The sequence below is a fragment of the Oncorhynchus masou genome, chromosome 21, assembly GCF_036934945.1.
Source record: "Oncorhynchus masou masou isolate Uvic2021 chromosome 21, UVic_Omas_1.1, whole genome shotgun sequence".
In the NCBI taxonomy this organism is placed as follows: domain Eukaryota; kingdom Metazoa; phylum Chordata; class Actinopteri; order Salmoniformes; family Salmonidae; genus Oncorhynchus; species Oncorhynchus masou.
In genome coordinates, this window is record NC_088232.1 from 37375025 (window position 1) to 37402378 (window position 27354).

The 27354-nt window shown below is 41.8% G+C and overlaps 1 protein-coding gene across 1 annotated transcript; it reads left to right on the forward strand.

The window, feature by feature from the left end:
• Positions 1–26827, forward strand: LOC135507402 (cytosolic 5'-nucleotidase 1A-like). The gene is made up of 6 exons (XM_064926949.1): positions 1–343; positions 20310–20477; positions 20595–20724; positions 24983–25105; positions 25532–25719; positions 26078–26827. The coding sequence occupies exons 1-6, from the start codon at positions 332–334 to the stop codon at positions 26456–26458; spliced, it is 1002 nt and encodes a 333-aa protein (XP_064783021.1). The 5' UTR covers positions 1–331; the 3' UTR covers positions 26459–26827.
• Positions 26828–27354: the final 527 nt, after the last annotated feature.

The following is a 27354-nucleotide window of genomic DNA, read 5'->3' on the forward strand; positions in this document are numbered from 1 at the left end:
TAGGGCCTAATGAATTTATTTAAATTGACCGATTTCCTTATATGAACCGTAACTCAGTAAAATCTTTCAAATTGTTGCGTTTACATTTTTGTTCAGTATACGATAACTCAAGAAGTCTATAATTCATTTTTATGTTGTTTTTTTTGCCAAGGAGATCTTAGTCTTACATCTGACTAGATGTTTGGTGCAGTATTTCTTAATGAAAACGAGTCATCTCTCGTTGAATGACAACAAAGATTTTATTGAAGAATCCCTAATGTGGCTCGGGAACACCTTGTGTTGTTGTTATTCTGGATGGCCAGATAGCTAGCAACAATGACAAGACGCTGCCATGTGGGGAATAGTAAGTGGCTCGTTTCAGTATCTTGTTCTTGATACCACGTCTGTTTTGAGGTGTTTTGACTGTCACCTTATGCAAATATGGCTCAATTTCACTAGCTAGCTAGCTAACCAATAACAGTAAAGATGTATTTGAGAGACAACAAGTGCTCATTGTGCAAATGTATTCATGTTTCAATAAACATTGGAGATACATATTGTTTACATGTTGTCAACAATCTAAGCCAGCCCCATCTGTTTTGCCCCATAGTTGCGCACATGTCGGTTTTGTTCCTACACACCCAACCTGTCTATTAGTCATAATTACATTTGGTTTAATGTTATGGTAATATTCCTGAACATAATGGCTAGGATCTGTATTATGTCCATTGTCCTTATAGCAATTTATTAAATGACAAGACCAAAAACTATAATATTTAGAATTCAAAGAGCATAACATTTTTATTAAATGGTAAGCAGATACTTTTTGCAATGAAGGAATTATGTCAAGTTTCTCGTTTGTTCAACACAAATTAGATCAAAAGCTCTAATTCTTCTATAGTGGTCCTATCCTTTTCAATGCCACAAATGCTTTCCAACAGGATTGTAAACTCCACCCCAGCCCGTAAATGTCTGAGTTGATCAACAAAGTGCCCTCTGTATCTATTCCCCAGACAGCCTGGAGGTGATGGTCACAGCTCACAGCAGGTCATATTATCCTGCTACTGCTCACACAGAAAGGATAGAAAATGTAACAAACTTTGCATATTGTATAGATTAGATTTGTAATTTGCCATGGGGAAATGTGTGTTTTTGGCAACCCATTTCAAGGATTTATGTACCAGAGTATGTTAGGTAACCATCTCTGATACATCTCATTTAACAGAAACACATGAATAAGATGTAAGTGCATCTGGTAACCCATTTATCAATTTGTGTCTTGATTAAGCCTTTTACAGGATGTCTGTGTAATATCTATTACAGTCACAAGTAACAGATTTTACAGTAACTGCTTCTGTTGGGGTAAAACCATATAACCAAGGAGGATATGGTTTTCCATGCGTGATCTTCAAAGTAAAAGCGACACCGATATCTTTATTTTCCTGGGGCGTCTGCCTCTGTAACGTCGTTTATCAGGCAAAAAACGGAGCATGGAACACGGCAGCCAATCAGCCTCCAACATGAGGGGTCCCATGGTTGCTAAGCAATTCCTGCTGTACTGTAATTCTATCAGATGAGAGAGCTGCAGGGGTTCGGAAGAAAGACAATAAGAAATCGTCATAAAACCCAGAGTGGACCAATGATCCAGTGGCACCATTTCCCCGCCCATTAAACAGTGAAAAGGACAATACAACTAAGCACCCAAGGGGAGTAGCCCCTGTGTGAGGGCTGGGCAACCATGGGTAAATAAACTGCCTGTATCGAACCTAACAATCACTATTAGCCACATTTAAAGTGGAGAACAAGCCTCCGCTTTGGTGATCTCTGAGGGTTGTAGCCATTTACACTCGTACCCGTATAAGACTTGAAAATGGCAGAGTTGGGTACTGATAAACGCATACATTGGAACGCAATGGCAATAGGCCGGAAGTAACATGTTCAGAGGCGTCATGCACATCTCAGTCTGTATTGTGGGGGAGTTTGCCAAAGGTTCATCCATGTTCAATGTTTTATATGTATCTGTTAGCCTATCTATCAATTCGTTAACTGAATGTACTGTATCTCCTGTCATGTGGCAATATCATTGCCATTTACACCAAATAAGAAACCAGTTCCTTCGTTTTTAAAACGTTTGTTATAAAATACAAGGGCTACTAGATAAGGCTTTCATAATGCATTTAGAAGAGGGTCCATCTGTTAGTTATCATGTCTGTAATGACACTAGCAGCCTACAGTCAGTCACCCATTGCGCTTAATTATCGAAGACAGACTCATGACTTAATATGCGCATGCCTGGGGGTGATGCGGGGAGTTGTTTTAAGCAGCCTAACCGGTCAAATCAACGACTAAAATGACCAAATATTTATCCATGTCCAATATTTTTAATTGCTAGTAGAATATAACATTACGTCATAAAAGTGTAGCCTGACAAAATGCCGTCCTGAATGGTCTGAGACAAACGCATTGTGACAACCTCAAACTGGTCGAAAATGATCTGAATAATATTTAGTCCAACTGTTGAAATATCGCAGACAGGGACCAGCAACCCCACAGATACATCTCACCTTCCTAATTTCGGAGAGGACAATGCGTCGAAACGATACCGCTCCCACTACACGCAAGGTGCAGGGAGGGATCTTCTTAGTAAGTGAATTATTATTAGTTTTATCTCGAAAGTCATCCAACACTTTAGGTGATTGTAGTAGCCTAACCAGGTTCCCATCCACAGTTTTTATGTGAGTAAAGTCAACCGAGGTAAAGACGGTTTCAAGTTGTATATTCGCGCTTTCAAACCACTTGAGCCATAGACTCAAAATTAGTGTCATGATGTTGGAAAAATTGCGCACAACATTGCACAGGTCTTATTTTCACGATTTGGAGATGAATTCGTTTCCCAAAGCTAATAAACGTGGAAGTGTCATAGCATTTTGCATTCCTAGTTGAATTAGTTATGGAGCATAAAACAAAGTACTAACTTTTTTTTACATTTAATTTCAATAGCTCCTTGTTCATGTGACCTACCTAATGTCCACTCAGTGGGCCTACATATTGAGACTTGCATCCTTTAGTTTGTCCATTTTCATTTCACTTGATTTTACATTCATTTTTCAGAATTTAGAACATCAATAGCTCCTTGTTCATGTGACCTACTGGACTCAAACAAACTACAGAATGTCTACGGACTACTATATTGCACACTCTTGTTTGTGTGCTGTAAAAATGTAATGTACATTTTTCATAGTTTTAAATTTCAATAGCTCCTTGTTCATGTCAATTACACACATACAGTAAGAAGCATGCAGTGGATATACACCCATATTGCAAAACCTCTAGTCATGTATCTTCTATATTGTTGTACATTATTATTAGTTTGACAATTAGGGGGTTCAGTCCAGTGTTGTGTTTACCCTTTTCTTTAATATTTATCTATAATAATTGGTAGTTCTAAGTACTTATTTCCCCTGTTTTCTATTTTTCCACAGTATTTAACAGTGGTACACAATAGGAGATAGACAGGTAATATCTCCTTTCATTGTTAATATCAACCATAAAGGAAAAGTCAAAGTACGAGAGTCATGTTATTAATTGTCCAAAGCAGGGATGGAGAGTGAGCTAGTGAGGTAGGCTGCAGTGGGTTTACTGGTCAATACATATACTGAACAGGGATGAAGAGTGAGATAGTGAGGTGGGCTGCAGTGGGTTTGCTGGTCAATACATATACTGAACAGGGATAGAGAGTGAGCTAGTGAGGTGGGCTGCAGTGGGTTTGCTGGTCAATACATATACTGAACAGGGATGAAGAGTGAGCTAGTGAGGTAGGCTGCAGTGGGTTTACTGGTCAATACATATACTGAACAGGGATGGAGAGTGAGCTAGTGAGGTGGGCTGCAGTGGGTTTACTGGTCAATACATATACTGAACAGGGATGGAGAGTGAGCTAGTGAGGTGGGCTGCAGTGGGTTTGCTGGTCAATACATATACTGAACAGGGATGGAGAGTGAGCTAGTGAGGTGGGCTGCAGTGGGATTGCTGGTCAATACATATACTGAACAGGGATGAAGAGTGAGCTAGTGAGGTAGGCTGCAGTGGGTTTACTGGTCAATACATATACTGAACAGGGATGGAGAGTGAGCTAGTGAGGTAGGCTGCAGTGGGTTTGCTGGTCAATACATATACTGAACAGGGATGGAGAGTGAGATAGTGAGGTGGGCTGCAGTGGGTTTACTGGTCAATACATATACTGAACAGGGATGGAGAGTGAGCTAGTGAGGTGGGCTGCAGTGGGTTTGCTGGTCAATACATATACTGAACAGGGATGGAGAGTGAGCTAGTGAGGTAGGCTGCAGTGGGTTTGCTGGTCAATACATATACTGAACAGGGATGGAGAGTGAGCTAGTGAGATAGGCTGCAGTGGGTTTGCTGGTCAATACATATACTGAACAGGGATAGAGAGTGAGCTAGTGAGGTAGGCTGCAGTGGGTTTGCTGGTCAATACATATACTGAACAGGGATAGAGAGTGAGCTAGTGAGGTAGTCTGCAGTGGGTTTGCTGGTCAATACATATACTGAACAGGGATGGAGAGTGGGCTAGTGAGGTGGGTTTGCTGGTCAATACATATACTGAACAGGGATGGAGAGTGAGATAGTGAGGTGGGCTGCAGTGGGTTTGCTGGTCAATACATATACTGAACAGGGATAGAGAGTGAGCTAGTGAGGTAGTCTGCAGTGGGTTTGCTGGTCAATACATATACTGAACAGGGATAGAGAGTGAGCTAGTGAGGTAGTCTGCAGTGGGTTTGCTGGTCAATACATATACTGAACAGGGATAGAGAGTGAGCTAGTGAGGTAGTCTGCAGTGGGTTTGCTGGTCAATACATATACTGAACAGGGATGGAGAGTGGGCTAGTGAGGTGGGTTTGCTGGTCAATACATATACTGAACAGGGATGGAGAGTGAGATAGTGAGGTGGGCTGCAGTGGGTTTGCTGGTCAATACATATACTGAACAGGGATAGAGAGTGAGCTAGTGAGGTAGTCTGCAGTGGGTTTGCTGGTCAATACATATACTGAACAGGGATGGAGAGTGAGCTAGTGAGGTAGGCTGCAGTGGGTTTGCTGGTCAATACATATACTGAACAGGGATGGAGAGTGAGCTAGTGAGGTGGGCTGCAGTGGGTTGCTGGTCAATACATATACTGAACAGGGATGGAGAGTGGGCTAGTGAGGTGGGTTTACTGGTCAATACATATACTGAACAGGGATGGAGAGTGAGCTAGTGAGGTGGGCTGCAGTGGGTTTGCTGGTCAATACATATACTGAACAGGGATGGAGAGTGAGCTAGTGAGGTGGGCTGCAGTGGGTTTGCTGGTCAATACATATACTGAACAGGGATGGAGAGTGAGCTAGTGAGGTGGGCTGCAGTGGGTTTGCTGGTCAATACATATACTGAACAGGGATGGAGAGTGAGCTAGTGAGGTAGGCTGCAGTGGGTTTGCTGGTCAATACATATACTGAACAGGGATGGAGAGTGAGATAGTGAGGTGGGTTTGCTGGTCAATACATATACTGAACAGGGATGGAGAGTGAGATAGTGAGGTGGGTTTGCTGGTCAATACATATACTGAACAGGGATGAAGAGTGAGCTAGTGAGGTGGGCTGCAGTGGGTTTACTGGTCAATACATATACTGAACAGGGATGGAGAGTGAGCTAGTGAGGTAGGCTGCAGTGGGTTTGCTGGTCAATACATATACTGAACAGGGATGGAGAGTGAGCTAGTGAGGTAGGCTGCAGTGGGTTTGCTGGTCAATACATATACTGAACAGGGATGGAGAGTGAGCTAGTGAGGTGGGCTGCAGTGGGTTTGCTGGTCAATACATATACTGAACAGGGATGGAGAGTGAGCTAGTGAGGTGGGCTGCAGTGGGTTTGCTGGTCAATACATATACTGAACAGGGATGGAGAGTGAGCTAGTGAGGTAGGCTGCAGTGGGTTTGCTGGTCAATACATATACTGAACAGGGATGGAGAGTGAGATAGTGAGGTGGGTTTGCTGGTCAATACATATACTGAACAGGGATGGAGAGTGAGCTAGTGAGGTGGGCTGCAGTGGGTTTGCTTGTCAATACATATACTGAACATGTAACCACAGTAATGGTGGCCACTAAATCAATGAATAAAAATGTAATTTTGACAAATTAAACAGAAATTGTAGACCTTTAATCTTTTCCAACATGTCAACAGACACTTTACTTCAAATAAGTACAAAACATTTGTGTTCATTTTCTCTCTTTATCCCTGGTTTATGTACATTTCAGAGCCTCTTTAGTGTGGATAGGGTATATTGTGGATGGGGTATAGCATACATTTTCAACAACAGACAGCATTTCCAGTTTGTGTTCATCACTCTTTTGTCTTCATTCCTAGGCACAGCACATGGAACCACCATTGGCATGCAAAACATTACATCTAAATCAAAACAAAGCATAACACGTTGTAAATAATATCAAATATCAATGCTGTATGATGAATTAGCCATCCATTGTGTTATATCATAAATTGTCTTACATGCCGTCAGTGTTGTCAAAAGATTCTAAACATGTTAAATGAAGTTACTAACCCAGTCAGTCTTTGGGCCACATCCAGGTTCTTTATCAGTGTCACACATGAAGCAGTTGTTGGCTTTGTTGAACTCTGAAATCATAACCATGAACTGAACATATGTCTGTCCCACACAACTACATAAACATAAAGAATTTACATTTACTTTGAATTAAAAGTCATTACATACCAGACATTTTTAGGATATCCTCAGCCATTTCTTTTCACAGTTGCTCCATGTGTTTTTGTGATGGTTCTATATCAATTTGGGAGGGGATGTTGGGGAAGTTCTGTGCAACTTCCTTGGCCATCTACACCAAAAAATAAAATAGAGTTTTTGACCTGATTGTCACATAACTGCTAACCATTCATTATTGAAAATACAACTATCAAACCTACATTACAAAGACAGTGCAGCTGAAAGTGTCCTGCTGCATGGTGGGAGTTATTTCCCCTCTTTTCCACTTTATGTCCACACAGTCCTCTTTTCCATGGCAGGATCTTCTCATTTTGAAGTATTCTCTTTTTTATGTAAACATAATGGAATTCTGATTTAGTTATAGGCAAATGAATACATAGGCTAAAACTGTATGCTGATTTTCTTATCACTATAATCTAATAGAGGTAATTTCCTGCATGTCCCATTCTACACACAGCCTAAATTATAGGCACTGAACCATTTACAGGAGAATAATAAAAGTAGCTGATAGGATCCAACCCTATCAAAAAGTGAATAAATGTAGAGCGTTTGTAGACTTTAAGAAAAAAATATTAAGTGACAGTTTCACCAGTACGTGCTTAAAGAAAGTCATATCACAAAGATGACAGGGACAATTACGTCTATGACAATAGAGAATGAATTGTAAGCACCAATGTGTGTTAAAGTGTGTTTGTCAAAATAATATCGGAAAATGTCAGTTGTTGAACATAATACTTATATTTGCAATAGCAATTTATGATATATGCAGTTGATGAAGGCATTTTTCAGCTATGATTTTACCACTCAGAATCCAGAATGGATTTGACAATGAGGCCAGCACAGGATGGCCCTTACAACAATCTACTTTTGTTCTTCTTGACTTCTTATCTGGTAAACTGCTACTGTGTGTATAGAAAAGACCCCCATTTAGGGGTTAGTGTACTCCAGTAAAAAAAGTCTGGTTTAGATTAAACACTATTGCCCTGTGTCCCCATTCATAGGGGCATGAGAGACTAGTCAGTGGTAGAATTGAGTTGGCACTTTATTGGCCCAAACGCCCACAGACCCACAAGGTTGGGGTTAGTCATGGACAGTATTTAGTTAAAAAAATTGCATTGACGCATTGCGTCTTCTAACTGTCCAAGAATAGGATCCAAAGTGTTGGGAAATATTTGTTCCCATAAATACAAAGGAGGATGTCTCTCCTCATACTTCCGGCACTTTAGTCAGACTGCCAGACTGTGTAAAAACTTTATAATGGGGCCGGCAACGGAGTTCCCATTGACTAAGCACCACAGAGCCAATCAGGAGAGAATACACAGGTCAAGGGTGCCAATTGAAAGTCAAGGGGTGTGTCTGTGCCTTTTGGATTACTCTCTCTTTACAGAGAAGAACCCATGTGGTTCAAGTCAAGAGCTACCCTTCCCCTTTCAGTCTGCTCTGCGCATGTCTGAAAGTGACAGAGCCAGCAGCAAAGAGAGTGTTTCACAGTATGTATTACAATTATGAATGCATGTAAAATGCTTTGAAAAATTCATGTAAAATTCAAAGTTTGAAAAATTCATGTAAAAATGTGTGAGATGAAAATGGACAAACTAAAGTGTGTGCAATACATAGTCCGTGGACATTCTGAACCTTGTTTGAAGTCAATAGGACACATGACCAAAGAGCTATTGAAATTTGAATGTTTGAAAAATTAATGTAAAATTGAGTGAGAGGAAAATTGACAAACTAAATGGTGTGCAATGTGTAGACCCACTGAGTGTACATTCTGAACCTTGTTTGAAGTCAGTAGGTCATAATGACCAAAGAGCTATTGAAATTCCAAAATGTAAATTGACAACAAAAAAAGTGGGTGCAATGTGTGTCTATGCCATCGGGTTAGCTACAACCAGTTTTGAAAGTTTTAGGAGTAATGGTTAAAGAGCTATTGAAATTTGGAAAAAAAGGTAGCATACATGACACAACGCCCCAGACAATGAAGAACCCTCCACCTCCAAACCGATCTCGCTCCAGGGTGCAGGCCTCGGTGTAACGCTCATTCCTTCGGCGATAAACGTGAATCCGACCATCACCCCTGGTGAGACAAAACCGCGACTCGTCAGTGAAGAGCACTTTTTGCCAGTCCTGTCTGGTCCAGCAATGGTGGGTTTGTGCTCATAGGCAACATTTTGCCGGTGATGTCTGGTGAGGACCTGCCTTACAGCAGGCCTACAAGCCCTCAGTCCAGCCTCTCTCAGCCTATTGCGGACAGTCTGAGCACTGATGGAGGGATTGTGCGTTCCTGGTGTAACTCGAGCAGTTGCTGTTGCCATCCTGTACCTGTCCCACAGGTGTGATGTTCGGGTGTACCGATCCTGTGCAGGTGTTGTTACACATGGTCTGCCACTGCGAGGATGATCAGCTGTCCGTCCTGTCGCCCTGTAGCACTGTCTTAAGTGTCTCACAGAACGGACATTGAAATGTATTGCCCTGGCCACATCTGCAGTTCTCATGCCCCCTTGCAGCATGCCTAAGGCAAGTTCACACAGATGAGCAGGGACCCTGGGCTTCTTTCTTTTGGTGTTTTTCAGAGTCAGTAGAAAGGTGTCTTTAGTGTCCTAAGTTTTCATAACTGTGACCTTAATTGCCTACCGTCTGTAGGCTGTTAGTGTCTTAATGACCATTCCACAGGTGCATGTTCCTTAATTGTTTACGTTTCATTGAACAGCATGGGAAACAGTGTTTAAACCCTTTACAATGAAGATCTGTGAAATTATTTGGATTTTTACTAATTATCTTTGAAAGACAGGGTCCCGAAAAAGGGACGTTTCTTTTTTTGCTGAGTTAATATATAAAACAAAGCACATGAATGTTAAACTGATGCCATTCCAAAACATCCATACAATTGATTCAAATCAACTAAATGGAGAGAGAAAGTCAAGAACCATTTAAAGATGCACTATGCAAAAATCGCTCTGCCATTTCCTGGTTGCTAAAAATCTAATAGTTCTTCCATTTTCAGTTTACATGTACAGTATCTGAAAAAATAAACAAGTATTGCGTAGATAATCACTATATCATCTAAACCGCTGGGAAATGTCTTTTCCATAACCAAAAATAATTCTGCTGTTTGAAGCTGGTGTAAAAATCCGAAAGTAAAAGACACAAAAAAAAACTTAAGAACTGGGAAGCATAGAAGTAGCTTGCCTAGAACATATCCACAGCTTCTTAGTCTTGTTTTCATTGAGAATTACATATCTAACACACATTTCTATGTGCATTTGGTCTGGTCGCACAAAAAGTTACATATTGCAGCTTTAAACGTGGTATTATACTCTGGTTTGAACCCTACACAGGTACTCAAGGGGTTAACAAGTGGCAGCTCTGCTTCATGTGTTATTAATCTGGCTGTGGGAAGGTAGTCATGTCAAACGGTCACCTCAGCTCGTATCACACAGCTCTCTCACTGTGACTAGTCTGAAACCCGTGGGGCGCAACCGACCAGCATTTTAAAGTGGAACCTACTCATGTAATGAGTTTGTTAATGTGCTCTTCAAGGCAGTTTTCTGCTAGCCTGGTCCCAGATCTGTTTGGACTTTTGCCTACTCCATTGTCAAGCCAAATCAATCTGTCAAAAGTTGCTTGGTCAAGTCACTTAATACAAACTGCAATTTCAACCACAACACGTATACGCTTTGATTTAAACATCAAAATACAAGTGCTTGCCTAGCTAACATCTCAATATTTCATGTTGTTGTTAAAAATGTTATTCTAAATTGAAGTTTCAGATGTTGTCATGGAATTATTCAATTTTATATTCAGCAGCTGATCAGTGACCTTGCACAATATTCAGATGCATATTGAATTGTTGAGATTCACAGAAAGGCCCAACTGTTTTGAATGTCAATTCCATAACAGACTGGAACCCAGGCTAGATTTCTGCAATTATGTTTAAAATAAAATTGCTCTCTCCAGCCCACCACCCTAGCCTTAGCCAGTGAATAAGATACGCTTACATGATATGCAAATAAAATAGGTTCTATCTTTGTAAAAATAGTTGGTTCAATCACTGAGGAAGAGCATCTCCTTTGCTGTAAAATATGATCCAATTGAAACTGAGCAAGCCAATTGACAAAGCGAACAAATTTGATTAGACTGCCAAGTACTTTTCCTCCCCCTAATTCCAAGGATGTCCCTTAGTTTATCCTCACAGGTTCCATATTGCTCATAGGAGATGCCTTTTAATCAGCTGGTGTACAGTATTTCACTTTGATACTGTAGTGGACTGATCCACAGAGCTTCTGGGCGATTCCACACCAGGAAGGCCCAAAACTATTTTTGGCATCTCCAATTGTTCTGGCATAGAAACTTGATTGGGAGGAAGGATGTTTGATATGCTTTTTACATTTGAATCACAAACCATTTCTGAGAAAATCATAATGAACGTGGCCATTTTAGGCCCCTTTTAGACCTATACATGTATCCGGTAAGACCTTATGTTCCGTGAACCGTACATGATACAGACAACATTTGGTCACTATACTCCTTATAGTGTGCTCTAAATATAGAGTATTCCTGAAAGTACCCTTTTTGATTTGGACATTTTTTGGAACCATATACTTTTCCAGAGTGGGCGCTCTGCTACTTACTTTTGAAGATGTGAACCATTTTATTCATAGAAATTGACATTATAAGTCATTAACCAATTACATTCATCAAATCACCAGCAGTTCCCTTTGAATCCATTTTCCCATTCACTGGTGCTCCTAAAATGTATCATAAATTCCAAAGTAGCAGAGCACCCACTCTGGAAATGTGATGTACTTGTAGAGTATATTATTTAAAAGAGGGGTTCCCAAACTTAACAAAAAGTTTTTGTCACAACCCGGCTTGTGGAAAGTGACAAAGAGCTCTTATAGGACCAGGGCACAAATAATAATAATAATAATCAATCATTTTGCTCTTTATTTAGCCATCTTACATATAAAACTTTATTTGTTCATAAAAAATGGTGAATAACTCACCCCAGGTTAATGATGTGCTTGAAAGGATGGATGCACATAATTCTGCAATGTTGGGTTGTATTGGAGAGAGTCTGTCTTAAATAATTTTACAGACACAGTCTGTGCCTGTATTTAGTTTTCATGCTAGTGAGGGCCGAGAATCCACTCTCACATAGGTATGTGGTTGCAAAGGGCATCAGTGTCTTAACAGCGCGATTTGCCAAGGCAAGAAACTGAGCGCAGCCCTATCCAGAAATCTAGCATTGGCTTCTGACTAAATTCAATTTTCACAGAACTGCTTGTTGCAATTTCAATGAGGCTCTCTTGTTCAGATATCGGTAAGTGGACTGGAGGCAGGGCATGAAAGGGATAACGAATCCAGTTGTTTGTGTTGTCCGTTTCGGGAAAGTACCTGATGAATTGCGCACCCAGCTCACTCAGGTGCTTCGCTGTATCACATAATGACATTGTCCGTAAGCTTGAGTTAATTTGCACACAAAAAATCATAATGATGGAAAGACCTGTGTGTTGTCCTTGTTAATGCAGACAGAAAAGAGTTCCAACTTCTTAAGCATAGCCACAATTTTATCCCGCACATTGAATATAGTTGCGGAGAGTCCCTGTAATCCTAGATTCAGGTGAGAAAAAAACATCACCCAGATAGGTCAGTCGTGTGAGAAACTCGTCATCATGCAATTGGTCAGACAAGTGAAAAATATGGTCAGTAATTTAAAAAATGTGTCAATACCTTGCCCCTTGTAAAAGCGTTACATGGTCGCTGCCCATATCATTGCATAATGCAGAAAACGCACGAGAGTTCAGGGGCCATGCTTTATAACAAAGTTAACCATTTTCACTGTAGTGTCCAAAACGTCTTTCAAGCTGTCAGGCATTCCCTTTGCAGCAAGTGCCTCTCAGTGAATGTTGCAGTGACCCAAGTGGCGCCGGGAGCAACTGCTTGCACGCGTGTTACCACTCCACTATGTCTCCCTGTCATGGCTTTTGAGCCATCAGTACAGATACCAACACAGATACCTACACATGTCACAAAGCTGTCCAGTTCTAAAAAATATCCTCTCATGTTGTCCTGGTTTCCAGTGGTTTGCAGAAGAGGATGTCTTCCTTAATTACCCCCCCCCCATAAACGTAACGGACATATACCAGGAGCTGTGCCAGGCCCGCCACGTCTGTTGACTCATCCAGCTGTAACACATATAATTCACTGGCTTGTATGCGAAGCAGTAATTGTTTCAAAACATCTCCTGACATGTCACTGATGCATTGTGAAACAGTGTTGTTTGATGGAGGCATTGTCTGTATAGTTTTTAAGGCCTTTACCCTCAGCATTGTCCCAGCCATTTTCACGGCAGCAGGAACAAAACAAATCAAATCAAAATTATTTATAAAGCTTCTTACATCAGCTGATATCGCAAAGTGCTGTACAGAAACCCAGCCTAAAACCCCAAACAGCAAGCAATGCAGGTGTAGAAGCACGGTGGCTAGGAAAAACTCCCTAGAAAGGCCAGAACCTAGGAAGAAACCTAGAGAGGAACCAGGCTATGAGGGGTGGCCAGTCCTCTTCTGGCTGTGCCGGGTGGAGATTTTTTATATATATATTTTTTTAACCTTTATTTAACCAGGCAAGTCATTTCAGAACAAATTCTTATTTTCAATGACGGCCTGGGAACAGTGGGTTAACTGCCTGTTCAGGGGCAGAACGACAGATTTGTACCTTGTCAGCTTGGGGGTTTGAACTCGCAACCTTCCGGTTACTAGTCCAATGCTCTAACCACTAGGCTACCCTGCCAACAGAACATGGCCAAGATGTTCAAATGTTCATAGATGACCAGTAGGGTCAAATAATTATAATCACAGTAGTTGTCGAGAGTGCAACAGGTCAACACCTCAGGAGTAAATGTCAGTTGGCTTTTCATAGCCGATCATTGAGAGTATCTCTACTGCTCCTGCTGTCTCTAGAGAGTTGAAAACAGCAGGTCTGAGATAGGTAGCATGTCCGGTGAACAGGTAAGTGTTTCATAGCCACAGGCAGAACAGTTGAAACTGGAGCAGCAGTACGGCCAGGTGGACTGGGGACAGCAAGGAGTCATCAGGCCAGGTTGTCCTGAGGCATGGTCCAAGGGCTCAGGTCCTCAGGGAGAGAGAAACAAAGAAACAAAGAGAGAGAGAATTAGAGAGAGCGTACTTAAATTCACACAGGACACTGGATAAGACAGGAGAAATACTCCAGAGATAACAGACTGACCCGAGCCCCCCGACACATGAACTACTGCAGCATAAATACTGGAGGCTGAGACAGGAGGGGTCGGGAGACACTGTGGCCCCATCCGACGACACATCTGGACAGGGCCAAACAGGCAGGATGTAACCCCACCCACTTTGCCAAAGCACAGCCCCCACACCACTAGAGGGATATCTTCAACCACCAACTTACCATCTTGAGACAAGGCTGAGTATAGCCCACAAAGATCTCCGCCACGGCACAACCCAAGGGAGGGTGCCAACCCAGAGAGGAAGATCACGTCAGTGACTCAACCCACTCAAGTGACGCACCCCTCCTAGGGACAACATGGAAGAGCACCAGTAAGCCAGTGACTCAGGTCCTGTAATAGGGTTAGAGGCAGAGAATCCCAGTGGAGAGAGGGGAACCGTCCAGGCAGCAACAGCAAGGGTGGTTCGTTGCTCCAGTGCCTTTCCAGTGCCTTTCCGTTCACCTTCACACTCCTGGACCAGACTACACTCAATCATATGACCTACTGAAGAGATGAGTCTTCAATAAAGACTTGAGACCGAGTCTGAGGTTGAGACCGAGTCTGAGTCTCTCACATTGGTAGGCAGACCATTCCATAGAAATTGAGCTCTATAGAAGAAAGGCCTGCCTCCAACCGTTTGCTTAGAAATTCTAGGGACAGTTAGGAGGCCTGCCTCTTGTGACCGTAGCGTACGTGTCGGTATGTATGGCAGGACCAAATCGGAAAGATAAGTAGGAGTAAGCCCATGTAATGCTTTGTAGGTTAGCAGTAAAACATTGAAATCAGCCCTTGCCTTAACAGGAAGCCACTGTAGAGAGGCTAGCACTGGAGTAATACACTGCTCAAAAAATAAAGGGAACACTAAAATAACACATCCTAGATCTGAATGAATGAAATATTCTTATTAAACACTTTTTTTTACATAGTTGAATGTGCTGACAACAAAATCACACAAAAATTATCAACGGAAATCCCATGGAGGTCTGGATTTGGAGTCACACTCAAAATTAAAGTGGAAAACCACACTACAGGCTGTTCCAACTTTGATGTAATGTCCTTAAAACAAGTCAAAATGAGGCTCAGTAGTGTGTGTGGCCTCCACGTGCCTGTATGACCTCCCTACAACACCTGGGCATGCTCCTGATGAGGTGGCGGATGGTCTCCTGAGGGATCTCCTCCCTGACCTGGACTAATGCATCCGCCAACTCCTGGACAGTCTGTGGTGCAACGTGGCGTTGGTGGATGGAGCGAGACATGATGTCCCAGATGTGCTCAATTGGATTCAGGTCTGAGGAACGGGTGGGCCAGTCCATAGCATCAATGCCTTCCTCTTGCAGGAACTGCTGACACTCCAGCCACATGAGGTCTAGCATGGTCTTGCATTAGGAGGAACCCAGGGCCAACCGCACCAGCATATGGTCTCACAAGGGGTCTGAGGATCTCATCTCGGTACCTAATGGCAGTCAGGCTACCTCTGGCGAGCACATGGAGGGCTGTGCGGTCCCCCAAAGAAATGCCACCCCACACCATGACTGACCCACCGGCAAACCGGTCATGCTGGAGGATGTTGCAGGCAGCAGAACGTTCTACACGGCGTCTCCAGACTGTCACGTCTGTCACATGTGCTCAGAGTGAACCTGCTTTCATCTGTGAAGAGCACAGGGCGCCAGTGGCGAATTTGCCAATCTTGGTGTTCTTTGGCAAATGCCAAACGTCCTGCACGGTGTTGGGCTGTAAGTCCCCACCTGTGGACGTCGGGCCCTCATACCACCCTCATGGAGTCTGTTTCTTTCAAATGAGCAGACACATGCACATTTGTGGCCTGCTGGAGGTCATTTTGCAGGGCTCTGGCAGTGCTCCTCCTGCTCCTCCTTGCACAAAGGCGGAGGTAGCGGTCCTGCTGCTGGGTTGTTGCCCTCCTATGGCCTCCTCCACGTCTCCTGATGTACTGTCCTGTCTCCTGGTAGCGCCTCCATGCTCTGGACACTACGCTGACAGACACAGCAAACCTTCTTGCCACAGCTCGCATTGATGTTCCATCCTGGATGAGCTGCACTACCTGAGCCACTTGTGTAGGTTGTAGACTCCGTCTCATGCTACCACTAGAGTGAAAGCACTGTCAGCATTCAAAAGCGACCAAAACATCAGAATGGAAGCATAGGAACTGAGAAGTTCTCTGTGGTTATCACCTGCAGAACCACTCCTTTATTGGGGGTGTCTTGCTAATTGCCTATACTTTCCACCTGTTGTCTATTCCATTTACACAACAGCATGTGAAATGTATTAACAATCAGTGTTGCTTCCTAAGTGGACAGTTTGATTTCACAGAAGTGTGATTGACTTGGAGTTACATTGTGTTGGTAAGTGTTCCCTTTATTTTTTTGAGCAGTGTATGATAATTTGTTTTGGTTCTAGTCAAGATTCTAGCAGCCGTGTTTAGCACTAACTGAAGTTTATTTAGTGCTTTATCCGGGTAGCCGGAAAGTAGAGTATTGCAGTAGTCTAACCTAGAAGTGACAAAAGCATGAATTAATTTTTCTGCATCATTTTTGGACAGAAGGTTTCTGATTTTTGTAATGTTACGTAGATGGAAAAAAGCTGTCATTGAAACAGTCTTGATATGTTTGTCAAAACAGAGATCAGGGTCCAGAGTAACGCCGAGGTCCTTCACAATTTTATTTGAGATGACTGTGCAACCATCAAGATTAATTGTCAGATTCAACAGAAGATCTCTTTGTTTCTTGGGACCTAGAACAAGCATCTCTTGTCCGAGTTTAAAAGTAGAAAACTTGCAGCCATCCACTTCCTTATGTCTGAAACACAGGCTTCCAGCGAGGGCAATTTTGGGGCTTCACCATGTATCATTAAAATACACAGCTGTGTGTCATCCGCATAGCAGTGAAAGTTAACATTATGTTTCCGAATGACACCACCAAGAGGTAAAATATATGGTGAAAACAATAGTGGTCCTAAAACAGAACCTTGAGGAACACAGAAATTTACAATTGATTTGTCAGAGGACAAGCCAGATCTAAACCAGGCCAGAACTTGAACATGTAGACCAATTTGGGTTTCCAATCTCTCCAAAAGAATTTGGTGATCGATGGTATCAAAAGCAGCACTAATGTCTAGGAGCACGTGGACAGATGCAGAGCCTCGGTCTGATGCCATTGAAAGGTAATTTACCACCTTCACAAATGCAGTTTCAGTGCTATGATGGGGTCTAAAACCAGACTGAAACATTTCGTATACATTGTTTGTCTTCAGGAAGGCAGTGAGTTGTAGGCCGATAGTTTTTTATATTTTCTGGGTCAAGGTTTGGCTTTTTCAAGAGGCTTTATTACTGCCACTTTTAGTGTGTTTGGTACATATCCAGTGGATAGAGAAACGTTTATTATGTTCAACATAGGAGGGCCAAGCACAGAAAGCAGCTCTTTCAGTAGTTTAGTTGGTGTAGGGTCCAGTACACAGCTTGAAGGTTTAGAGGCCATGATTGTTTTCATCATTGTGTCAAGAGATATAGTACTGATCCTAGGTCCTGGCAGAGTTGTGCAGACTCAGGACAACTGAGCTTTGGAGGAATACACAGATTTAAAGAGGAGTCCGTAACTTGCTATCTCATGATCATGATCTTTTCCTCAAAGAAGTTCATGAATTTATCACTGCTGAAGTGAAAGCCATCCTCTCTTGGGGAATGCTTTCTAGTTAGCTTTGCGACAGTATCAAAAAGACATTTTGGATTGTTCTTATTTTCCTCAATTAAGTTGGAAAAATAGGATGATCGAGCAAGCTTTCCAAGCTGGTTGGAAGACTTCCAGTTTGGTGTGGTGCCATTTCCGTTCCATCTTTCTGGAAGCTTGCTTCAGAGCTCGGATATTTTCTGTATTAATTCCTCCACAATAGTATTGGGCTTGCCTGTCCGAGCCACTCGGTAGTTCACCATATACATGTAAGACGCTTCTAGCCCCTTCTTATTAATGGTATCTGTTGCTTTTATACATGTCTTACTACATGAAAGTCATCTTTATTCTCGCTCAAAAAACTCCCGTGGTTTATTTTTCAAATGGTCATGTTTCATTTCTAAATGTGAATCACATTTTTGTTTTGGTATACCCCCGGCGGCATTGTGTGTACCCCTGAGGGTGTACGTACCCCAGTTTGGGAATACCTGGTTTAAAACAATGTCCCAAAAATTTACAAAATCTAGGTTACTTTTGAGATATTTATACATTTGAGAAAAATTGTATTTCAGAATCTAGACATATGTTAGAGCACACTATAAAGGAGTATAATGACGCCAATATGTTGTCTGTATCATGTACGGTTCACGGATCATATGGTCTTACAGGAGGCACGTGTTGGTCTAAAAATGTTCCCTAAAATTGCCACTTTCATCATGATTAGATATGTAACCTTCTCGCCAGGCTCAAACTTGACTCTCATGATATTAACTTACGTAGAGTATCTCAACAGCATGGGATGTTAGGTGAGAAGGATATCTCCAATAAGAATCCCTATTGTAAACTATCTAGGGTGATGACAAATAGGGTATTAACTTCAGATGGAATGATTAAGGTTTTTGTTATTGTATACGGATATACTCTCCCATGCATTAAATTAAATTGAAACAGGAAATGACTCCACCAAGGAAACATACATAAGGTTCAAAATCTGTATTATTACATTTTCAAAGCACCACATCAACAAATTAAATAACAATAAACCTCAATGAGTCATGCACAACCCATGTTCAAATTATTTCAAGCTTGCTTAACCCCGTTGGCGCGCGTTGGAGCTATAAAAAAAATGACGACACACAAAGTCCCGAAGCACCCCCCGTTGTGGTTACTCATGACTCATAGATATTCCCTCAGTGTGGTATGGCAGTTCCTGGCAGATTCCCTCACAAGATCCACAGCAAGCACCGCTATCAATGCAGACAGTACTCTTTAGCAGTAACCGATATCCCATGGGAACATGAACTCGTTAATCTTTCCCAAGCAATTCTCTCTCGGTTTCACACGATGCTAGGCTAAGCTCAAGGCTGTCAAATACCTCCACGATGAGACGGTAGCTTCAGTCTTTATTAAGTCTTTCTTAACAAAATTATAACAACTCTCTTATAAAATAAAATCGGTATTTCCCATCAAAACTAGGTATGGGTTTTGTTCTATTTTTATCATCTTCTGTTTCATTTTTCTTCACCAACGGTCATAATGTAATGTCCATCCTTTTCTCAATGTCTCTCTGCCTCTCTTTTCTTCCCAGGCATCCCAATAACCAGGTCAATTTTCCCATTGGCCACAGCTTAACAACCAACCTTATTGGTCAAACTTAAAAGTAAACCAACCTATTCACTTATACATTAAAGAAATATTTCTTCAAAATAAATGCATTAACCACATTACAATTCGGGAGCAATTCAATCCCCTTTTAAATATAATGCCAATTAAATATAACAAAAACTCAGTACTTGGTTCTAACAAGAATAAACTCAATACTTTGGTTCTAACAAGGGTATGACATATATACAAAAAAAGCATACAAAACATACTTCCTCCCAATGAAGTTTATATGTGAGAATTGCCAGAACAATCTGAGATACCCAAAATATTTTTGCGCTTTCCTGGCGTTGAATCGCCCTTCCTACTTGTATTTATGTACAGTGCCTTGCGAAAGTATCCGGCCCCCTTGAACTTTGCGACCTTTTTCCACATTTCAGGCTTCAAACATAAAGATATAAAACTGTATTTTTTTGTGAAGAATCAACAACAAGTGGGACACAATCATGAAGTGGAACGACATTTATTGGATATTTCAAACTTTTTTAACAAATCAAAAACTAAAAAATTGGGTGTGCAAAATTATTCAGCCCCCTTAAGTTAATACTTTGTAGCGCCACCTTTTGCTGCGATTACAGCTGTAAGTCACTTGGGATATGTCTCTATCAGTTTTGCACATCGAGAGACTGACATTTTTCCCCATTCCTCCTTGCAAAACAGCTTAATTTTGCACGCCCAATTTTTCAGTTTTTGATTTGTTAAAAAAGTTTGAAATATCCAATAAATGTCGTTCCACTTCATGATTGTGTCCCACTTGTTGTTGATTCTTCACAAAAAAATACAGTTTTATATCTTTATGTTTGAAGCCTGAAATGTGGCAAAAGGTCGCAAAGTTCAAGGGGGCCGAATACTTTCGCAAGGCACTGTATTTCTGTGTGCTAATGTGTGTGTTGTATTGTGTGTTCAGGTATTAAGCATTGTGTCCCCTCATCCAACAGCCAAAGCCTCAGAATGCCATCACCATTGCGGTGTCATCGCGTGTCCTCTTCAACATGGATAAGGAGCAGCAAATCTACGAACAGAAAGGCATGGAGGACTACCTCAAGTACCAGATAGAGCATGAGATGGAGCCCTTCGCCCCCGGCCCTGCTTTTCCTTTCGTTAAGGTCAGGGAAATAAAGACACACAGACAGACAGAAATACACCCAGAGCTTTGACATTGCCGACCATGTTCGTCAATGTGAATGATGTATGGTGAGAGCTTCTGTTTGACATGACCTCAGGCTCTGGAGGCAGTGAATACTCGGCTGAGGGAGCTGTACCCTGAGAGTGAGGAGCTCTTTGACGTTGTGCTCATGACCAACAGCCACGCACATGCCGGTCTCCGACTCATAAACACCATCAACCACCATCGTGAGTGCCTCATCACACACAGAGACACACACACCCATAAATACGTGCACACATGTACACAACCTGGCCATTGTGCTGTGAATGAGTACATCTTTCATTCAAATTTATTGTTATGCCCCGATAGTAGTTGGGCTTAAGGGTACCAGGAGATGAGGGCTGTTCTGGTGCACTGATGCTGAAGTTTCAGTTGATTTATTCCTGCTCACAGATAAAACTGAAGAAGTGCAGAATTTTCATGACTAATAATTAGGGATGCACCGGTATGACATTTTTGGCCTTTTCTTTTTTTAAGCATTCTAGTACAGTTAAAGAGTTTAATCAAACACACACACATGCTGACCAAAAAGTTATTTTGTTGGCATTTGCGTATGTCCCCATTACCAGTAAAACATAATAAAAACCTATTTATTTCACTTGCTGTGCTGTTTTGTTGTTAATTTGTCCAGTCTCAACCAGGATTTCATCATACATGTCAAGCAGTGAAGTTTCAGCTCTGTCTGTCGGTGGCCTCTCTTCCTCAGTCCGCACTGTCACTGTGTCCGTTTCCATCTTGTCCAGCTGTGTCTGTAAGATTTCACCTAAACCCTGTTTCTTGTCTGCATTGAAGTAACGGTCCTTGTACCTAGCATCGAGCATGGTGGTGACACAGTAAAGAGGCTCAGAGTGAATGCCACCGAATCACTTGTTCACAGCCTCTAGTAGAGTACTTTTGTAAGTTTTAACCCCACGGTCTGTGTGGGCAGTTTTGTTGAGCAGGCGTTTCAATGCCATGACAGAGGGTATTACGTCTGCTGCAGACGCAGTTGATGATCTTATTTCTCGAGTCAGTTGTTCGAGTGTTCAAGTTTCAAACATGTTCTCAAATGCCATTGAAATGGCAGCAGCGTTATGAGAACCGGCACGTTCTTGCAGTACGGTTTTCTTCAGTGCGAAATACTCACCCATTTCAGGATAGGACATGTGTTCTGCTGAAGTGTTTTCTCATTTGCCCATGGTGGATGTTAGAGTATTCCCACTACCAGAGTTGAAACTGAGCTGGGGAGTCGTTTTGGACGAAGCTGAAGCCACACACACTCAAACTCCTCTTTCTCTAGATCAGTTCTTATCTTTTCCTGCAATCTGTGATTCACATACATAGCTACGCCCCCTCCCTTCTCTGGACCTGTCATTTCTTCTATGAAAAAGAGAATCATCTGGGATATTTTCGTGGACTCATGTTTCAGTGACACATCCCTTGTCTGCATTTACTGATTGAAGTAGCAGTTCAAATGCATCCACTTTGCTTATCAATGATCTTGAATTAGAAACAAGCACATTCAGAGTCTCTGGGGTATTTCTGGACGTATTTGTGACATCACATAATTCAGTTAGATTCCAAAACATTTGGCCAATCCAATGTTATCAGAGCCATGCTTAATCTGTTAAAAGAGCAGGAAAAGTATGCATTGCACCAAAAACACAACTATAAAATACAAACATTTCAAACATATGTTACTCTTGAACAGATGATGGTGCTCTGGGTGCTCCACACAGCTGATCATTCCCATTTCCACACAGACTGTAAGAGCCAGTGTCCCTCAGAACACACGTCTGCTTAAAACTTCACAAAATAACTTTAGCTGTTTGGGTCCTTTTGTCCAAATGCATCATCATGATGATGTGGCTGGTGACACTTCAAGGTTACTTTCTAAATGTAATCTGTTACAGTTACTAGCTACCTGTAATGTAACTTTTGGATTACCAGAATGTATATGGATTGGATTACCCAAATCTGATTACTTTCAGTGACTTTTAGATTACTTTCCCTTTAGGAGGCGCAGATTAGTATCTGGCACATCTACACGGTCATAAAATCTGATTTTAAACCTAACCTTAACCACACTGCTAACCCTAATGCCTAACCCTATCCTTGAATTAAGAATAAAAAGCGAATTTATGTTTTCATACATTTTTACAATATAGCAAATTTTGACTTTGCAGCTGGCCCATCTATCAGAAATTGCACAGTTCTGCCTCAAGGATGAGACTCAATCCCAATAAACATCAACCAGCTTAAAACTTCTTAAGGCTAGGGGGTACTATTTTCACATCCGGATGAAAAGTGTGCACAAACTAAACTGCCTGCTACTCAGGCCCAGAAGCTAGGATATGCATATAATTGGTAGAAACACTCTAAAGTTTCTAAAACGGTTAAAATTATGTCTGTGAGTATAACAGAACTTATTTGGCAGGCGAAATCCTGAGGACAAACCATCCAGAATTTCTTTTTGAGGTCACTCTCTTTTTCAATGGGTTTTCTATGTGGATCTAGATTGCTAAGGCACTTGCTTGCAGTTCCTATCGCTTCCACTAGATGTCAACAGTCTTTAGAAATTGGTTGATGTTTTTCCTTTGAGAAATGAAGAAGTAGGGCTGTTCAGAACGAGGGTTGAGTCTAGTGTACTGTTGTGGTTGGGGGCGTGCAACCTGAAAGCTCGCTCCACTTTGTTTTCGTCCGGTATTGAACACAGTTCATCCCGTCTTAAATTTGATTGATTATTTACGTTTAAACATATCTAAAGTTGGATTAGGAAAGTTGTTTGAAAGGTTTGGATCAAGTTTACTTTGTAGTCATGTTGCGCGAGTTGGAACCGGTGTTTATCTGGATCTATCGCGCCAAATAAATGGACATTTTGGAGATATAACGACAGAATTTATCAAACAAAATGACCATTTGTGATGTTTAATGAACATATTGGAGTGCCAACAGAAGAAGATCTTCAAAGGTAAGGCACGAATTCTATCGTTATTTCTGACTTTTGTGTCGCGCCTGGTGGGTTGAAATGTGATTTTCATGTGTTTGTTTGATGGGGTGCTGTCCTCAGATAATAGCATGGTTTGCTTTCGCCGTAAAGCCTTTTTGAAATCTGACACTGTGGCTCGATTAACAAGAAGTTCATCTTTAAACCAATGTATAACACTTGTATGATTCATGAATTATTATTATGAGTATTTCTGTTTTTGAAATTGGCGCGCTGTTATTTCACTGGGTGTTGTCAAATTGCGCAAAGGGATTACTAAGAAGTTTTAAAAGGCATTAGAATAAGACAATAATGAATATTACCAATTGAATGACATCTATTGCAGGATAAATCTATGTTAGAGTTGACATAGTTGGCCATAAATGGATGCTGCGCTAAGTAGGCTTCTTCTAACCCATTGCTTTCCACTACAGATAATAATATGATTAGGCTATATCTTTATATTAAAAAGAGGAGTCTGTCAGATTTCCAGTCTTTCCAATTAATTTAATACTCCCTGATCTTCAATAGTAGGACTTGGAAATATGAAAATATAGTTTAGCCAGATTAGTTTTTGGGTTATGCTCAGGTAAAACAAAGTCTAATTATCCTAATCCGTTGTTGTTGTTTTTTTGTCATGATGGACTGATGGACTCACTACCAAAAATTGGTACTTGCATGTGAAAAACTAGATGGTAATTTTCTACTAAGAAAATAAAAGCCCCATTCATGGTCTTCATAGATTATACTAGATTTGGACCAGATGGAGCACAATATCACAGCAGAGTTTAAGAAGGGAGAAACTAAAACACATTTTTCACTTGCTGTCCACTGGCGCGTGGCGTATTCATTACTCCAATTCTGTTGCAAAATGTTTCTTAAACGGAAGCAAGCGGAACAATGGGGAGGGATCTACCTGAATTTGTCGAAAATAACCTCTTGTTTTTCTCTGTTTGTTTCCGTAATGAATACACCCTGAGGTGTATTCACCCGAGGTTCTGGGCCCTGGGGGTGGAGGGGTGTGGGTAATGGTGGGCTCAGTCCTCTCACCCCGTACCCTCACTAAAATACCCTGGCCAAGTGGAAACATCTGCTCTGCCTGAGCCCCTATCTCAGGCTCTTTCCTTCCATCTCAAACCTCAATCCACTTTTTTCTCTCCCTACTCCTCTCTAGGGATTTTTCTCTCTTTGTATCTCCCTAGCCTTTGGCAACTGTTATCTCATCTCCGGGGTGTAATCAGATATACAGCTGCTCAAATACAGCACCATTGGCTCTCCTCAGACTCTGCTGGCACTGTTGGTATTGGGCTGCAGCTCATTGATTCAGTGCAACACTGAATCTTTTATGAACGAACAATACAATCGCCACACTCCCTTTTTCTGGGAGTATAATCCATCTGGCCACAGCATGACGAATTTCTGAATTACAGCGAGAAACCATAACATTGACTCTATGCCCTTCTCTCTTTCCTCTGCAGAGCTCTTCATTGAGCGTTTCTGTATGACGGGTGGGAACAGTCCCATTGGGTACCTGAAGGCTTACCACACTAACCTGTACCTGTCTGCTGACCCCATGAAGGTCCGAGAGGCCCTGGAGGAGGGTAAGTGGACAGAGAGCATATTCTTGTTAGTTACACTCTTAGACAAAAAGTACTATCTAGAACCTAAAAGGGTTCTTCAGCTGTTCCCATAGGATAACCTTTTGAAGAACCCTTTTTGGTTCCAGATAGAACCATTTTGGGTTCCATGTAGAACCTCAGAGAGTTCTACATGAAACCCAAAAGGGTTATATCTGGAACCAAATAGGGTTCTCCTATGGGGACAGCCGAATAACCTTTTTCTCTAAGAATGTACTGTCAGTCTTATCGATGGACACGTAAGACAGTTATCTAGTTGTTTAATACAGCAAAAGAAGCTTACCTTGATCAAGTGATACTGAGTAATCTCCCACTGTCTGTCTCTCTCACTCTCTCCCTTTATCTCTGTCTCTCTCCCTTTATCTCTGCCTCTCTATCTCTCCCTCTCAGGGATCGCTGCAGCCACCATGTTTAATCCACCAGAGAAGAGAACAGAAGTGTCAGAGACTCAGCTGCGGGTCGCCTTCGATGGGGACGCAGTGCTCTTCTCTGACGAGTCAGAGCGCATCTTTAAGGCCCACGGACTGGACAAGTTCTTTGAGCATGAGAAGACACACGAAAACACGCTTCTTGATCATGTATGTCCACGTATCATTCTATAACACAATAGTTTGTAAATTGACAAAGCAATATCCCTCTGTACTTCATATGGATTAAGGAATCTAGTGCGGGCAGAAGAGGTTTGGTGTCTCTGTTGATTTTAAGTGACACATGTTCAGTGTTTGGGCTCATAATATAATAATATATCCCATTTAGCAGACGCTTTTGTCCAAAGCGACATACAAGTCGGCTGGGGCCACTACTTTTACATATGGGTGGCCCCAGCGGGAATCGAACCCACGACGCTTGGCGTTGCAAGCGCCATGCTCTACCGACTGAGCCACACAGGACTCATCGTGCAGCAACTCCCTCTCTCTCCTTCTCTCTTCCTCTCAGGGACCACTGAAAGGGTTCCTGGAGTCTCTGGGGAAGCTGCAAAAGAAGTTCTATGCCAAGGATCAGCGTCTGGACTGCCCCATCCGTACCTACCTGGTGACAGCACGCAGCGCAGCCAGCTCAGGTACCCGGGCCCTGAAGACACTGCGATCCTGGGGCCTGGAGACAGACGAGGCCCTCTTCCTTGCTGGGGCCCCTAAGGGGCCAATGCTGGAGAAGATCCGGCCTCACATCTTCTTTGACGATCAGATGTTCCATGTGGAGGGAGCTTCGCAGCTGGGGACTGTGGCAGCTCATGTGCCATATGGTGTGGCTCAGAAACTGCCCCAGCAGAAGCCTGCTAAGGAGAACACTAAAGACTTTTGCACTGCCACCAAGTAGTCTGGATTTCACTCTCTTCCCTAACCCAAGGGACAATAAAACAGCATTGTGTATTTGAATGAGACAGTCCTTTTCAGTGCCCTCAGTTATCTGGGGAGAGAATCACATGACAATGGGAGAAGCATAGAGGGAGGGCATGCCATTTTCACCCGTGTCATGTGTCATCACAAGAGACAGTGCCAGTAGATGTAAAACAAAACGTCAAATATCGTATGCCCAAAAAGTGCTGTACATACATATCCAGATCTTGACCTACCAAGGTAAAAGAACTGGAATTGTATCTAATTAACTCTGTCAGACCAGGAAAAATATAATTTTACAGCAATTCCTCAAATAGAATCTGCACACAATTGCAAGGTCTATCGCCAGTCCTGCAATGATGTAATAATGCTGTGAAATTGTGAAAATTTTAATAACATTTTAGTGTTAGAAATGTTTAAAAATAAATGTCTCTTTGCTAATAAGCTATTTTTGTTTCATTTTAATTGAATACAATCACCGTAAGGTACTTAATTGTTACCCAGAAATGATTTAATATTTAGATGGAAACAGCTCCATTGGAACTTTACCATAGCATTAACGTTCCGAAAACCATCATTTACATCCAAAAATCCACCCAAATATAGACTATACAATAGTTGCGGAGCTTACAAATCTGTGAATTGTAGCAACATCATGATTAAATTCCAGAACCCCAAAATGTATAAATGCATTATCTCAGTCTATACAGATATTTGGCAATACAGTATTTGTAACATTGAGGGGGAGGGGTGTTTATATACCTACAGTAGACTGTACCTGTATCATTTCAGCATATCACATTTATCTTAGGTTGAAAACATGTTTACGGAATATGTATTGCATGTTATTGACGTCATTGTTTATTCTATTATTTT